General features: G+C 45.9%; 1 protein-coding gene across 1 annotated transcript in view; it reads left to right on the top strand.

Moving 5' to 3' along the window:
• Positions 1–13,432, top strand: part of SLC25A33 (solute carrier family 25 member 33) — a 31,479-nt gene extending 18,047 nt beyond the window's left edge. Inside the window, exons 3-7 of the mRNA XM_059691347.1 lie at positions 7,150–7,227; positions 7,890–7,990; positions 9,531–9,597; positions 11,159–11,439; positions 12,947–13,432. Of these exons, the coding sequence (XP_059547330.1) occupies positions 7,150–7,227; positions 7,890–7,990; positions 9,531–9,597; positions 11,159–11,439; positions 12,947–13,149 (730 nt within the window). The 3' untranslated portion in view covers positions 13,150–13,432. The remainder of the gene's footprint in view (positions 1–7,149; positions 7,228–7,889; positions 7,991–9,530; positions 9,598–11,158; positions 11,440–12,946) is intronic.
• Positions 13,433–16,919: the final 3,487 nt, after the last annotated feature.

Raw genomic sequence — 16,919 nt, 5'->3', positions numbered from 1 at the left:
TCCTATCCGTCCCGAGTGTGGGGTTCTCAATGGGGGGGGCTTACCTAAGGGAATCCTGTTCCAGGGGTTCCCAAAGGTGTGGACGGATTCGGCGAAGACTATCCACCCTCTTCCTACGGTGGAGTCTGATCCGTCCCGAGTGTGGGGGTTCTCAATGGGGGAGGGGGGCTTACCTAGGGGAATCCTGTTCCAGGGGTTCCCAAAGGTGTGGACGGAGTCGGCGCAGACTATCCACCCTCTTCCTATGGTGGAGTCCTATCCGTCCCGAGTGTGGGGCGCTTACCTAGGGGTCCCTGTTCGGGCGCCATATGCCGGGGTCCGACCCCAGCAGGTCCAGGGGTCCCCAAAGGTGTGGACGGAGTCGGCGAAGAAGGAATGACACGGAGACAGCGTTCAGTTGATCAGCAGCCTAGCCAGGATCTCCAGCCCGGATCTCCAGAGAGGTTCTGCTTCGGATCTCCAGCGAGGTTCTGTAGCCATGTTCCCTCGCTAGGTTCTCCAGCCAGGTTCTGTCCAGGCTCTCCAGTCAGGGTCAGTGTCCAGGTTCCAGTCAGGTTCTCCTGCCAATCTCCGCAGTCAAGTTCAGTCCATGATCCCCTGCCATGCTCTCTCGCTAGGCTCTGTCTCTAGGCTCCGAGGCCAGTCCCGGTCCAGGATCCTCTGGCATGCTCTCGCCAGCGAAGTTCTTCTGTCTCTAGGCTCCGTGTAGGTTCTGTCTTCTGAATTCTGTCTCCTGAGTTCTGAGTCTTTCTGTCTTGTTACAACTGTATTTATACCAGTTGATTCAATCCTATCAATCTCTATTACAAAGGTTAGGGCGTTTCTTATCTCCATTCCAGGGAGAAAAGAGTATGTAGTTTAAGCATGATTGTTCGTAGTTAAAGGGATTAATTACCCGCCTGGCACTTAGTTGAGGGGTTTTATTCCCTCCCTAACTTCAGGGGAAAATCCCTACCTGGGGATTCAACCTTTCTCTGAGAGGTGACTTTGGTTAAAACACAGCGCCAAGAAGGTGAGCAAACATATTAAGAACCGTATGCCATATATGCCAGGTCCCTTGAAACAGCAAGGATGGACCGGCTCCCGGCAGCACTCTGCCACCACCTGGTTGCAGCCATCTCTCTTCTCCTAGCAGGGGCAGGGATGCTGGTTAGGTTGCTGCTTCTTAGTCTTACTCTTTCAGGAAGTACTACTTTAAAAGGCTTAACAGAACTTGTTTACAGGAAGTTTATTTTTCAAAATGCAAGTCAGCATTTGCATCACAGGGTAACCCGCTAGAGAATCCATTTTCTCCCTTGCAGCACCATTAACCTTTATATTTTGTAGATGGTTACTTAAAAAGGCTCTCACTGTTAAATTCACCAAAGGGGAATAATATATCAGTTTATTTCATGTGTCTGCTTTAAAGTCTTATAACTTAATCTGTGTGTGTTTTTTTTTAATATATTTTTATTGATTTCAGAGATGAAGGGAAAGGGAGAGAGATAGAAACATCAATGATGAGAGAATCACTAATCAGCTGCCTCCTGCACGCCCCACACTGGGGGTGGAGCCCACAACCCGGGCATGTGCCCTGACCGGAATTGAACCTTGACCTCCTGGTTCATAGGTCAATGCTCAACCCCTGAGCCATGCCAGCCAGGCTTTTTTTTAAAAAAAATCAGAGCTCCTCCTGTTTTTTCCATCACTCAGGTAATTTTTTACTCAGGTGCCTTTTTGATCTGAAATGTAATATATTAGTGATCCAGTCTATGTTATAAAAAGAAAACTGAGTGTTCAGGTGAGATCTTTTCTTGGATCGTGGTCTACAACCAGTGAAGATGAAATGCTCCAAATAAGGCCCGTTTCTCTCTGCATTTCTGCCTAAGTGACAGTTCCTATGACTGTGGGAAAATCGGCCTGGGTCCTGCTGCTGTATTTTGAGGTGAAGTGTACATTTATAGTAGGCACTTGATTGTTCCAGAAGAGTTTTGTACACAGCCAGCAAGGTTAGAAGTTTGAATTATGTAATAGGCTTGACTTCTTGCCCACTGTTAATGTGTGTCACTATGGCGACAGCCTGCCCAGTTCTGAGGAGGCCCTAGTCACTTGAGGACTGGTGTTCCCTGCTGCATTATAGATGCGAGGCTCAGGCTTCCTGGAGCCAGAGAGTCCCGGAATCGTGTTTAAATGACCCGTGGGCTGGCCGCACAGTGTTCATTAATGGGAACCACAGATAGAATCTAAAGTTGAAACATTTTGGGTATTCTGACCATTTGACAGTCTTACAGGCTATAAGGTGTAGGTCACTTGCAGGTGTTATTTAAGAAAAGATTTTGCTCAGAGAGCAGAGCTTTTTAAATCAGGCCTGTGGTAAGAAAGATAGAAGTTAAGTATTTAAAATTGAAAAAACTAATTCTCATGCCTCTGCTAAGGGCCCAGTGACTTGTTTTTGGCTAGTGTGAAAACTCACTGCAACTCCATGACCTTCACTTGGGGGTTTGATTTACAGAACCTAACAATTGCCTTTACCCAGCCCTTGTTCCCGTAACATTGGGCTGTAATCATGAGTTCAATATTTTTATAACCTATGGCTTGCCTATAACTGATTTTTATTACAGAAGTTTTTTCTGAAATAATTTCAAACTTGTAGAAAAGTTATAGGAATGGTACCAGTAACTTGCTATATATACTCTTGATCTTGAGTCACAGATTTTTAACATATTGCCACATTTGTGTTGGCATTTTGTCCTGTATACATCCATATTTTTTCTGAACCATTTGAAAATAGGTTCACATTGTGCCCCTTTTCCCTTAATTCTTCCGCATTTATTTCCTAAGAATAAAGGTATTATCTTAACCACAGCGGTTTTCAAATTCAAGAAATTTAATACTGATATACTATTTTTTGTTGTTGTTATTGTTAATCCTCACATGAGGATATTTTTTCCATTGCTTTTTCAGAGAGAGAGAGAAAGAGAGTGAGTGTGTGTGTGTGTGTGTGTGTGTGTGTGTGTGTTGGGAGGGGGGAGGGAGAGGGAGGTGTCAGGTAGAGAGACAAAGAGAAACATCAATGTGAGAGAGACACATCGACTGGTTGCCTCGCACGCACCCCTACCAGGGTCAGCGAGTGAACCCGCAACCCAGGTGTATGCCTTTGTCTGGGAATTGAACCTGAGACCCTTTGGTGTGCGGGCCAACGCTCTAACCACTGAGCAACACCGGCCAGGGCTTGATATACTGCTTTTTTAACTCATCTGCAGCCTATATTTCACTTTTCTCAGTTATCTTTTGTAAATGATTGATTTACCACAAGAACTAAATTTTGTTTAAAACTCTGTTCCTGCTGATCTGTCTTTTTTAGTGAGCCTTTCTTTCTTTTTCTCCCTGCAGGGTTTTTTAAACAGCTTACTAATATGTAATTCACATACAACTTACCCATGTAAAGCAGACAGTTGACTGTTTTTAGCATGCTCACATATAGTTTGCTCAACTGTCACAACGATGTGATTTTAAAACATGTCATTCCCCTAAGAAGGCCCTCACCCATTTGCAGTCAGTCACTCCCCATTCCCCACCCCGGGTCCCAGCGCTAGGCCATCAACCACTAACCTACCTCCTGTCTCTAGGGTGTCTCCTCTGGACTTTGCATATAAATGAAGTCATGCAGTGTGTTTATGGGGGGTGTCTGGCTTCTTTCCCTTGTAGTTACTGTCCAGTAACATTCCATTATTATGGCCAGGTCTTATTTTAAATACATTGCTTTGACCTTGCCCTTATGCGATGAAAAGAGAAAAGAAATCTGTCCTTTAGTGAGATGTGCCTCCCTGGTTGTCTGGTGCGTCCAGCAAAGTACCTTTAAGTGACACGTGGGGTGGCCAGAGGGCTTATTCTGGGCCACACAAACCGCAGTGTGTCTTGGGATCATTTAAAGCTGGGTGGGTAACCTTTTCCGCCAGGGGCCATTTGGGTAGAACAACATCCGCGGGCCGTACAAAATTACCAACTTAAAAATTAGCCTGCTGTATTGGGTCAAACATTTAATGAACTCACCCCTAGTGCCTTTGCAGGGCCAGACCAAATGATGTCACCCGTGGGCCAGACATTCCCCACCCCTAACTGAAAGGGTCTGAGTTTCTACCTGCCAGCAAGGAAAATATTTTATGGTTAGAAAATATAACTATTGTCTCCCTAATATTTTGTAGTGTAGTAGCTTTATTGAGATATTATTCAGAAGCATACAATTTGTCCTCCTAAAATATCCAGTTCAGTGGGTTTTAGTATATTTAGAGTTACATGACCATCACCATATCTTCATCCTAAACAATTTCATCACACCAGGAAGAAACACGTACCCATGAGCAGTCATTCCCCATTCCTCCTCCGCCATCCCCTGGCAACCACCCGTCTATTTTGTCTCTCTATAGATAAGTATTTCATTCTTTTGATGCTGCTATAAGTGGAATAGCTGTTTATTCCCATGCTTAGATTATTCATTGCTTCTGTATAGACATACAATTGTTGGGGCATTTTTTGTGTGTGTGTACATTGATCTTGTATCCTACAACCTTGCTGAACTAGTTTATTATAGTAATTGTTAGTGGATTCTTTAGTATTTCTACATATAATATGTTTGTGAAAAGAGACATTACTTTCCAATCTAGATACCTTTTATTTCTTTTTTTCTTTTCTAATTGCTAGCCTGCTGCTTTTTAAGAAAGCTCTTAAAGGTATAAATATTCTTTCTCATCAAGCAATTGAACTATTTTATAAACATCAAAAAACATGGAGAGGAAAGGCTAGGAATCTAGATCATGAAAATTACGCTGCTCTGAGGAAGGAAAGAACAGGAGGGAAAACTACAAATGGAGAAAACTTGAACGTTACTAGCATGCCAAGGACTAAAACATCAGCTTAAGCTCTTTTGCACCAAAAATTTCAGGTTCGTTTTATCTTACCTTCAGTGTCATAATGAAGGTAAAACAGTATATAAACTCTTTTGAAAACAATGTGATTATTTCTGAGCTTGGCCAACTTAGAATGCTGTCAAACTGGAAGTACTAATTACCAAGTAAATTCTCAGAAAAGGAGATTGAATTAGAGAGGACTCTAATTTAACAATGTAAATTCTCTTGGATACCATGAAAACCGAGCCATTCAAAAGAGTAAATTTGCCCAGTCGGAGTGGCTCAGTGGTTGAGCACTGACCTGAACCAGGAGACCACAGTTCGATTCCCCTTCAGTACACATGCCAGGGTTGGGGGCTCGATCCCCAGTAGGAGCCGTGCAGGAAGCAACTGGCAAGGATTCTCTCTCCCTCTCCTCTCCTCTCTGAAATCAGTAAAAATACTTTAAAAAAAAAAAAAGAAGAAGAAGAAACTTAACTAACTTAAAGAATTACGTTGCAGTGGGGAATATGCTTCTAAAGAATGTTCTAATGCTTTTAGGATTGTCAGTCACTGTTGATCAGAAACTATATTTAATAGTTATTTTTTAAAGCATGATGGCAAGTATATGGAAAAATTGGAGCCCATGTGTGTTGTTGATAGGAATGTAAAATGGTGCAGCTGCTGTGGTTGATAGTATGGCCAATTCTCAAAAAATTAAGCCTAGAATTACCATATGATCCAGCAATTCCATCTCTGGATATAGAGACTTGAATAGATATTTGGACATTTATGTCAGCATTTTCCCAGTAGCCAAAAGGTGGCAAGCAACCCAAGTGTCGATTGACAGATAAATGGATAAACAAAACGTGGCCCATTTATAGAATGGAATGTTACTCAGTTTTTACAAAGAAGGAAATTCTGACACGTCCTGCATCATGGGCGAACCTTGAGCCATTATGCTACGTGAAATGTGCCAGTCGCAAAAGAACAAATACTGTGTGATTCCATGAGGCCCTAGAGCAGTCAGGTTCAGAGAGACAGAAGTAGAATGGTGGGTGCCCAGTGCTGGGGGAGGGACGGCATGGAGGGTTCGTGTTCCGTGGGTATGGAATTTTAGTTGAGAAGATGAAAAAGTTCTAGAGGCAGATGCTGGCGATGGTTGCACAACAGTGTGCATGCACTTAATGCCCCTGAACTATACATTTTAAAATGGTTAAAATGGTAAAAAAAAAAAAAAAAAAAAAAAATTTTAATATATTTTATTGATTTTTTACAGAGAGGAAGGGAGAGAGAGAGAGAGAGTCAGAAACATCGATGAGAGAAACATCTATTAGCTGCCTCCTGCACATCTCCTACTGGGGATGTGCCCGCAACCCAGGTACATGCCCTTGACCGGAATCGAACCTGGGACCTTTCAGTCCGCAGGCCGACGCTCTATCCACTGAGCCAAATGCTAAAATGGTACAAATTTATGTTACATATATGTTACCACAATGAAAAACATTAAAAAGAAAAAGCAGGCACAGTATTCTCTTTGGACTTGAGGTACGAGGCTTTTCCATCCAGCCCATGAAATTACTAGCCTTTTCTATTCCTTCCATCTGTTTAGGGCTTGCCCACAATAAGTAAACATCGAGACGATGGGGTTACTATAAATAAGGAGTAAATCCAGAAGAAGTCCCATCCAGAGACCTCTCTGAATGTGTTTCTCAGGGACCTTGTTATAGTGGGGCCCTGTCCCGGGGTCAGCCCCTTCGCCAGTGCTCGTTGTCCCTACAGGGTCTCCTCGTACAAACCTTGAGTGTCTTGCTCCTGTGTGAACAAGGAAGAAGCTTCTTGCAGACATGTCAGACTGATGCTGCCGAAGCACAGATTTTCACTGTTACTGCAGCTGTTCTTCAGCCTCCCGATTCTGTGTTGTAATGTAATCGTAAAGTAGCCTGGGGTCTTGTAAACAATTTATTAACCTTTTTTTAATTTTTAAATATTTTTATTGATTTCAGAGAGGAAGGGAAGAGAGAGGAACATCAATGATGAGAGAATCATTGATCGGCTGCTTCCTGCACACCCCGACCGGGGTCAAGCCTGCAACTGGGCATGTGCTCTGACTGGGAATCAAACTGTGACCTCTTGGTTCACAGGTGGACACTCAGCCACCAAACCACGTCGGCCGTGCAACAACCTATTATTCTTTATGCAAGGCGCCAACGGAAGGCTGACACTTGCTTTGCATAGACCTTGCCTAAGGATTTTAAAGCTGGATCTTTTTTGTATCGTTCAGGTCGATCTTGGAGAAGGAGGGACCAAAGTCACTTTTTAGAGGCTTGGGTCCAAATTTGGTTGGAGTTGCACCATCAAGGTAAGCATTGAACTTTGAGCTGGCTCCCTTCATACGGATGTAATGTCCTGAGTCCTTTCCCAAGGAAGGGCCGTACTGCTAGGTGGCCAGTCTCTTCTGTGCAGGATTTGCCTAAACACACCTGACAAATGGGAATAGTGAGAACTGTTGGTGTGTCTTTAGTGGATGGTGAGAAAGAGATTCTAGTTATTGTACTGAGTTGAAAATGAGTCTGCTCTCATCCCTGGACCTTCTCTAAGTGAGTGAGTGTAGTCAGCAGCATTGCCCCTCCCCCAATCACATGCTCATTTTGGTGTGAGGCAGGACGAGTGTGGTATATTTTAGAAATACTACAAATTTTAAATATTACAGTATATGTTGGTGCTCAGAGGATTGGCACCAACAGAAAGAAGAATATAAATGGACTTCGCACGTGTATTACCAAAGTCTCATTTTCCTCCGTTATGTTGGACTCTTCCCTCCACCGTATGCTCTCTGGGGGGCGAGCAGGACCTTCTGAAGGCGCCTGCAGCAGGTTTGGGTTTAGCACGGATGAGGCCGAGCTTTTGTTACGTGGTAACTTCTTGCCCATATTATTTACCTGGCGTTTCAGAGGTTGCGGAGGGACATCCTATTGGCAGTGCGTGCCGATGTCTTATCGCTCTCTCCCTTTGTTCTGACAGGGCTGTGTACTTTGCATGTTACTCCAAAGCCAAAGAGCAGTTCAATGGCATTTTCGTGCCTAACAGCAACATTGTGCACATTTTCTCAGCTGGCTCTGCAGGTACGTTACCCGTTACCCATTACCCGTGGGTGGAGAAAGCATGTGTTGTGCCCAGCAGCCTTTTCTAGGAATTAGAAATGAGCTCTCTGCCTTTTTTCCATCTGAAATCATTTTTCTAACGCTTTATGTTAGAGCCGATAAAATAATGTGTTTAAGATCAGTTTGTAGCCTGTTCCTATCTCTTTGGCCACTAAAGCTTTTTATTCTGCCTCAACATGTACATGTCCCACGCATGCTAGTTGGGTGCAGTGCTTCTTTCCAAGGAATTTTCATGTGCTTTTCATGTCTGTTTCATGACATTGCTTTCTAAAGTTCAAGCTCCTTTTCTCATGACTCCTGGTGCCTAGCACACCCTATGCACAGCTGGCACTCTGTCCTAATCACTGGGCTCTACGATGATGGTCGGGGCTGGTGGGCTTGTAGTGGGACCGGAACAGGCCAGAGAGTGTGCCTCATGAGGGAGTCATCCTGCTCACTATAGGAAACTTATAACAGGGTTTCCCCCCAGGAAATGCTTGGCCACAAAAGCATGGACTTGTAGATTGCGGCGAGAAGGCCATGCCTCATGGATTTATGTTTATGTCTGCTTAACTAGAAAGGTATTCTAGAGAACTTCAGTTGGCATTTTATAAGGAGTTTCCGCCTCTGCCAGCCTGTAAGTGTATGCACCTCTCTACTCAAGTAAAGCACCAGCAGCCCCTCTGAGGAGTTACAGAGGCTGCTCTGGACCCCTCGGAACCAATGTTAAACAAGAAAGGCGTGTGCCGGTGCGCAGCTCCGAGGAGCCTGCACTTTGAGGCCGATAGGGGTTGGCTGTAACCTAAACGCTGGTTATCAGGCTTAACTTGGGCAGCGTTCGCTTAGAAGACCCTTGGGACCTAAAGCAAACCTGCGGCCGTGTTTCAGCCTGGCCCGGGCTCCTCTCTCATGCTGTGCCCGGGCCTGGGGAGGGCGAGGTCCCAGGGGGTCACTGGCTGTGCCTGACTCTGCTTGGCTCTGTCGCTCCCGCGTGACGAGCGTGTTGAGATGGGAGACTCACTAACAAATGGTTCTTGTAGGACACAGATCGATGCTAAAACTTCACTTTCCTGGAACATCAGTGGCTATTAAAATGTCTGCCTTTGGATTCAGTTACATGGAGATTTAGTTCCTTTTAAGTGTGATAAAAGGCAACCTTTTGGATTAAGACAGCAGCTTCCCTTAAAACAAATTATTTCTGGATCTGATGCTTGTAAATTGGGTTACAGCGGGGTTCATGTTTACCGTGGGCCTCACATTGACAGAAATGCCAACAGCACCACCTACAGGCTGGAAACCCCAGTCAGGGCTCCAGAAGTTGGAGAGACTTTTAGGTCCAGCATGCCAATAGAAGCTACACTTTAGGGACTGGAGCTTCCTGTGCGATACAGAAATGTCCTGCTTCCTACTGTCCATTTTTACTATGAAACCATGGAAAGCCTGATTTCAGATGGAATAGACAGCTTTAATCAGCATTGGCTGTGTTCAGTGATGACATTTTCTGGTGTGTTTTTTCTTCCAGCTTTTGTCACAAATTCCCTAATGAATCCTATATGGATGGTTAAAACCCGGATGCAGCTAGAACGGAAGTAAGTTATTGATTGTTGCTTCCTTAACATAAGAATTCTTGGGGATATTTCTCCCCCAGCTCCCTGTGGAGTGCAGTACACAGTCTTGTTCTTTCTGAATGTGAGCACACAGCAGCTCCTTTTGCTTGGAGAGTCGTGCTGTCAAGCATTGTGGGGACAAAGACTAGCAGAGGTGGTCACAAGTTCGCTCAGCTGTGGCCCCTGGTGTGCACTGCTGACCTCCGCAGACCATCGGGGGTCCCTGAGCTTGGCGGGCCCCACCCCAGTTGCAGCGCTAGGGACTCTCCTCAGATGCTTCTCTTTCAGGCGGGAAGGCGCCTTACAATGAGGGAGAGCAGCGAATGCCTCCAGGCCTGGGAAGGGCCATTTTCTCTCCAAGGCCCTCGGACTCTGGTTTCTGCCTGAAACCCGTTGCAGCCTGCAGATTCCTTTGGTGGTCCGGCGAAGTCTGCAGGCCCTTTAGAATAGTAGAAGACATGGAAACCAGTTGCTGAAACGCAGTTATTAATGTTTTTTAAAATTACGATATAGTAATATACCTACTTAATATATTAAGTCAAGCCGTGGCCCAATAACTACCGTGATTTCAGAGGAGTAGTGATGCTAAGTGAAGTTTGTGATAGGATTCGATCTAAGAGCCCTGTGTAACTGTGTGGGGCACTGGAAACTTCCAGCTCATCCAGTCCAACTTAAGCTCCTAGAAAGGACAGGGGAGAGAGCAGGAACCCCTGCAAGGGCAGGGGGGCTGCTGTGGCTGTTCTTCCTCTCCAGTGACCACAGTAGCCTCGATATTGGCCTTTGACTCCACATTTCCCCGTCCCATCCTGCCTGAAAGAACCTTCTGAGATGCAGCAGTTCTAATAATTTTGAACATATCATTTGCTTAGAATCCTTTGATGAATCTCAATTACCTCAGGGTTGAGAGCACCCTCACACTCTCCTCTCTGCCAAAGGCTGGCGGGTTTTCCTTTAGTGTCGTCTTAAAACACATCTGCACTGTAACTGTAACTGTCACTGTGCCTCACATACCAGCTAGTCCGCCTCCCCCCAGCACTGCCCGCCTCCCCCCGGCACTGCCCGCCTCCCCACCCTCCCCCCCCCCCCGGCACTGCCCGCCTCCCTCCCCCCCACCCCCCCACCCGCACTGCCCGCCTCCCGCCTGCACTGCCCGCCTCCCCCCCAGCACTGCCCGCCTCCCGCCTGCACGGCAGTTCCTCTCTGGCCTGGTGCCCAGTTTCCCTCTCTGCGCCTCTTTAGGTGTTCGGACGGACTGGATCATGTTGGTTAGATTTTCTCTGTGAGGAATGTCTTCCTCCACGAAGCTCTTTCCAAACTCGGGCCAGACGCTGTGAGCGTGTTCTTGTGACTCTTGTATGGGCGCACATTCTCTGTGGGCCGGCCGGGTGGCCCAGCCTGTGGACCTGGGCTCGCCGTGAGCCGGGCACAGCTGCCCTCCGTGCGGGGAGGACACGTGTCGCCCACTGATTGCCTTCCATCCGGCAAGTGTCTGTGGAGCCCGCTCACTCATGGTCTGATGGCCTGTCCTTGGTCTCTGTCACAGGGTGCGCGGCTGCAAGCAGATGAACACGCTCCAGTGCGCGCGCCACGTGTACCAGACGGAAGGCATTCGTGGCTTCTATCGGGGATTAACTGCCTCGTATGCGGGGATCTCAGAAACTGTCATCTGCTTTGCTATTTATGAAAGTCTGAAGAAATATCTGAAGGACGCTCCACTCACCCCCTCTGCAAATGGGACTGAGAAGAATTCCGCAAGTTTTTTTGGACTCATGGCAGCTGCTGCTGTATCTAAGGGATGTGCCTCTTGTGTCGCCTATCCTCACGGTACGTGCCACTCTTCTCCCAGAGCAGTGACAGCTGTCAGGTTGTGCCATTTGTCAGTGTGCCTGGACCCTGGAGCCAACTGAAGTGCACATGCCTGCAGGTAGTGAGGGACCCGAGCCAAGTGGGCCTGGCCTCCCCCACGCCCCTCGGCGTGTGTGTGTGTGTGTGTGTGTGTGTGTGTGTGTGTGTGTGTGTGTGGCAGGGACTCAGTGTCACTCAACCCCAGTTCCCAAAACTTGCTGTGCAGAACGTGGGCCTGTGTTGTAGAACTTCTGATGTTTTCAAGAAGCCAAAAATCTGGATTTTTATCCTTGACTTAAAAAAAAAAAAAAAGAAAATGACAAAGGAACCAAACTTAAAATCTCTCAGCTTCCACTTTGAATTTTATTTTCTACTTAAAGTTTATTTATTTAAAATATATTTTATTGATTTCAGAGAGGAATGGAGAGAGAGGGAGAGATAAAAACATCAATGATGAGAGAGAATCATTGAGTGTCTGCCTTCTACTGGGGACTGAGCCTGCAATCCAGGCATGTGCCCTTGACCGGAATTGAACCGGGGACCCTTCAGTCCGCAGGCCAATGCTGTATCCACTGAACCAAACCAGCTAGGGCTTTTAAGTTTATTTTTAAAAAGAATGATAGGCCTACTGTCCTTCTGAGCTACTATTAAAATAATAGCTTTGTTTTTTGTGCCATGAAAAACAAGCCTTGCTTTCAGAAGCCTGCTGTGCTGTCAGCTGTGGCAGGTGCAGGTGGTGAACTCGGTAACAGGTGGCGGAGTCCCGGTGTGTGCCGGGCACTGGTGGCCTCGGGGCTCGTGAAGAAGAGGCGGACGGATGCCGGATAGGGAGACAGAGTGACAGAGGTCTGCTTGGCAGGCGGTGACAGGCAGTGTCATGTTGTGGGCACCCAGGTGAGGCAGGGCCAGGTGGGCCGAGGTTTGGAAAAGGAGGAGGCAGCGTTTAAGCTGGACAGAGCAGAGGAGGACTCTAGGAGGAGAAAGTTGGGGAGTACATGAAATAAAAGTCCTGTGGAAGATATTTCCATACTTAATACAGATGCCACTTTCGGTGAAATTACAGCATTTACTTAATTGGAGTTGAAAACTATAAAACTATCTTAAACTATCTTAAAATCAAGTCCCACTCAAACTAAGGTTTTTTTTTTTTTTTTTTTTTTTTTTTTTTAAGAGAGTAGTGGGAAGGGAGGAAAGAGAGAGAAAGAAACATCAGTTTGTTGATCCACCTACTTATGCATTCATTGGTAGCTTCCTATATGTGCCCAGACCGGGATCAAACCCGCAACCTTGGCATATCATGATGACACTCTAACCAACTGAGCTACCCGGCCAGGGCATCTCTTGAGATCTTAACATAATTTATTATTTTAGGTGGCACGTGGGCAGAGGTGTACGGTGATAATGATAAAGCTGTGTGCTTTGAATTCTCCTCGTATTACCGGGAAATGCAATTTATCTGTCACATAAAGCGTGTGTCTCTCTGCAGAAGTGATCAGGACGCGGCTGCGGGAGGAGGGCACCAAGTACAAGTCCTTTGTCCAGACCGCTCGGCTGGTCTTCCGGGAAGAAGGCTACCTGGCCTTCTATCGAGGACTCTTTGCCCAGCTCATCCGGCAGATCCCAAACACGGCCATTGTGCTGTCCACCTATGAGCTAATCGTGTACCTGTTGGAAGACCGTCCTCAGTAACAGGCCCGAAAATTGTGCTCCGGAAGAATAAAACTGAAAAACTCGATCCAGAATTTTTTTTCCCCGTTGATGTTTAGAATGTTCGAGGCCGATACAGGAAAGGCCATAAAGTATGTGGCTCAGTCACCTGTTGGACATTTCCTTTTGGATTCATGTTTTCTGGAAGGTTTAAATTCATTAACGTTAATAGTTAATTTTAACTTTCGTTGTTTTTTTTTTAATTTAAGAGGATTCAGGATTAAGCAGCAAGTAAATTAAATCATGCTATTTAATTTAAGTATAACTTTGGTTTTTGTGCTCTTTCACTTCACGGTACTGTAAACATAGGATGGTAACGCTGGAAACACAGACCACCGCTAAAGTCAGAGTGCACGTGTTTTCTAACCTGAATGCCCAATCTCGCGGCAGGTAGGGGTTGACACGTGTCGGTGACACGGGCTGACCAGAGCAGATGGCCCAGCTGTTTTCTCTTTGTACATTTCCAAGTCTCACACAGATTGATACTCCCAAGTTTTCAGGCTGCTGCGTTTTAAAAAACAACTTTCTGACATTAAATATTTTAAACTATATACATTTTCCTGAAGTCATCCCCTATCCCCAGTTTGCACCAAATGTGAGAGTTTCAGAGAACGGTTTACCGGTGGCCTCGCTCCTGGATGTGTTTCCAGAAGTCAAGCCCAGTCAAGCCCAGGTACTTGCAGGTGTGTCAGAGCGCGGCCGGCCACGGGCGGGAATGTGGGCAGCGATGCCATCCGTGATGGGTGAGCCCTGTTCTCGGTCCCCGCTCCTGCGACCAAGGTTGATTGCCAGCTCCTTAAAGAGCTAGCTCACTTATTGTGCCTGGAAATGGTGGTGGTGGTGGTGCTTAAATACCCTAGTTCAAAAAAATATTTTTTAAATCTAGACATGAGAAATTACCAGAATTATAAGCCCATGCTCCCATCTTATAAGGAAGTTTAATAAGGGACATTTTCTCCCGTTAGCTCTCTCACTGGGCTTTGCTGAGCATTGGGTTCGTTTTCAGTCTGAATGACTAGAAAGATAAGACTCTAATAACCGATGCACAGAGCTTCCGATTCAGGGCAGACGCTCTGATAGGGATGAGAGGCGGATGGTTTCTAATTGTATTGAGTTTATTTTGTTTCTCTTGAGTCATGAAGGAAGTTTGTCGGTGGTGTTGAGCTCCCTAGTATAATTCAACTGTCCACAACTACTCATGTTTCATGCTTCCAAAACACATGACAGTAAAGAGATTTCTATTCCAGAACCTCATTTTAACGACTGTTTAATAGTGGCATTTATCAACGCCTTTGTTTGAATATTCATATTAAAACCTGAATTTTTCCTCAAGATTTTATCTAATATGAACATTAAAAATTAGATTGCTTAGCCACAGCTGGTTTGGCTCGGTGGATGGAGCGTCAGCCTGTGGACTGCCCGGTTCCGGGTTCGATTCCGGTCGAGGGCATGTGTCTTGGTTGCGGGCACATCCCCGGTGGGGAGTGTGCAGGGAGCAGCTGATCGATGTTTCTCTCCCATTGATGTTCCTAGCTCTCTGTCCCTCTCCCTCTCTGAAAAATCAATAAAATATACATTAAAAAAAATTAGATTGCTTAATATTCACTAAATTAGGTAAGAGAATTATTTCAAAATAATTTTCACTGACATTCTTGAATTAATAAATTTGATGTTGACCTAGTACAAGTTAGTTCTCTGCTTGCTTCTGCCCCGGGCACTGAAATGCAAGAAACTCAGCCCCAAAGGTAGGATGAGAATAGGCAGAAAAAAGGGATGCTTCCTCTATAAAGGGGCTTTTTGGATTTTTATTTCATTTACTTTTTTAAAATATATTTTTATTGATTTTAGAAGAGAGGGAGAGAGAGAAACATCAATGGTGAGAGAGAATCCTTGATCACCTGCCTCCTGCACGCCCCACTCTGGGGATGGAGCCCGCAAAGCAGGCATGTGCCCTGACCGGAAATCAAATCATGACCTCCAGGTTCATAGGTGGACACTCAACCACTGAGCCATGGCGGCTGGGCAGTTTATCTTTCTATCCTCACCCAAGGAGTAAGAAATGTTTTCTCCATTGATCTTTCAGAGAGATTGGAAGGGAGAGGAGGGGATAGAGAGAGGAAAACATCCATGTCAGAGAGACATCGATTGGTTGGCTCCCACACATACCCCAAAGGGAAGGATTAACCTGCAACCCAGGTACTTGCCCCTGACTGCCCCTGATGGGGGAATCAAACCCTTGACCCTATGGTATGCAGGCCAACACACCAACCACTGAGCCAGGCTGGTCAAAGCTGGATTTTTTTAAGTAATTTTTATTGATTTCAGAGAAGAAGGGAGAGAAAGATAGAAAAATCAGTGATGAGAGGGAATCATTGACCAGCTGCCTCCTGCACGCCCCCCATTGGGGATTGAGCCTGCAACCCAGGCATGTGCTCTGACCAGGAATCTAACTGTAACCTCCTGGTTCATAGGTCAACACTCAACCACAGCCACATCAGCTGGGCCAGGGCTGGATTTTTAAACGGAAAATGTCACTGAACTGTTAATGGAGAAATCCCTTGATTTATTTCTCCTCTACAAGCTTAGTCATTGGAGTTTTATTATTTTTAAGCAATCTATAATAATAAAAGCATAATATGCAAATCGACCGAATGGCTGCAAAGCAGAATGACCTTCTGGACAAAGCCGGGGCTGCAGGGCCTGCTCTTGCACGAATTTCATGCATTGGGCCTCTAGTATGTTTATAAAAGACAACCCTTACTGCTTACCCAGTGTGTGCCAAGCACTGCAAAATGTTGTGTATTTTCTCGTTTACATTTGTTATGACAACCTTGTGAGGCAGGTATTATCGTCCACATTTTAAAAATAAGGCTCAGAGGCTCACACGACTTGCTTGAAGTCTCGGAGGTGGTGAGTAATAAGCTGACGAGTAGGTCTGACTGCTAGTCCAGTAGATGAATGCAAAGCAGCCGGGCGGGGCATCTGAGCCCGTGGAATGACCTGACGGAAGCCAAGCTCCAGCAAAGCATTCCGTCCAGCTCACGTGTCCACAGGCGTTATCCCGGAAGAGCTGCCCTGGCACCGTAGTGCCCAGGACAGAGCCCTTCCTGTGAGTGGGATCCTCTGCAGACGCTGGCTCCTCCTTGGGAAGAGAGTGCTGCACGCGGAGAGGGCAGCTTCATGCTGTTGGTTCCTTCTCTGTGCGCTCCAGGCTGGTGAAAGCAGCGAGACTGCAACCTGAGGCCCTTGCTCTGACACCCACTCCCAAGAATGAGGAGCTCCCACTGCAGACTCTAATCAGCCCCAGGTTTCCTGTGGGCTCCCTCCCCTCCCCACAGGCAGCTCTTTAATGCACAGAACTAGGGTGTGGGACAGATGAACTGGCCACAGGAAACCCTCAACCCACCACTGCCCACAACTAAACTGTAATGACCCCCCAAACACTGGAAAAGTTGTGGGGACAGTGAAACGTAATTAAGTACTAATATTTCCTACTTGTTTCTTTTTAGTTATGAGTGATTTAATGAAAATCCATAATGCTAAAAAATATGCATCTTCCCCACTAATTCCACCTGGAGGCAACTGCAGTTCGTTTACCCATCTTCTACTTCCTACAAGCATACACATATTATAGGGCTTATTTAGTTAAACCGGATATTATTAAAACTAATGTGCATGTTGCTCTTCCTGAACAGTGTATCACCCATCCCTGCAGGCCAACACCTATGTTCAGATGTATGGCTGTCCTATGA

The sequence above is a fragment of the Myotis daubentonii genome, chromosome 3 (genome assembly GCF_963259705.1).
Source record: "Myotis daubentonii chromosome 3, mMyoDau2.1, whole genome shotgun sequence".
NCBI classification, from domain to species: domain Eukaryota; kingdom Metazoa; phylum Chordata; class Mammalia; order Chiroptera; family Vespertilionidae; genus Myotis; species Myotis daubentonii.
The sequence above is the reverse complement of the archived record's forward strand: the minus strand, read 5'-3'. Positions and strand labels throughout refer to the sequence as shown.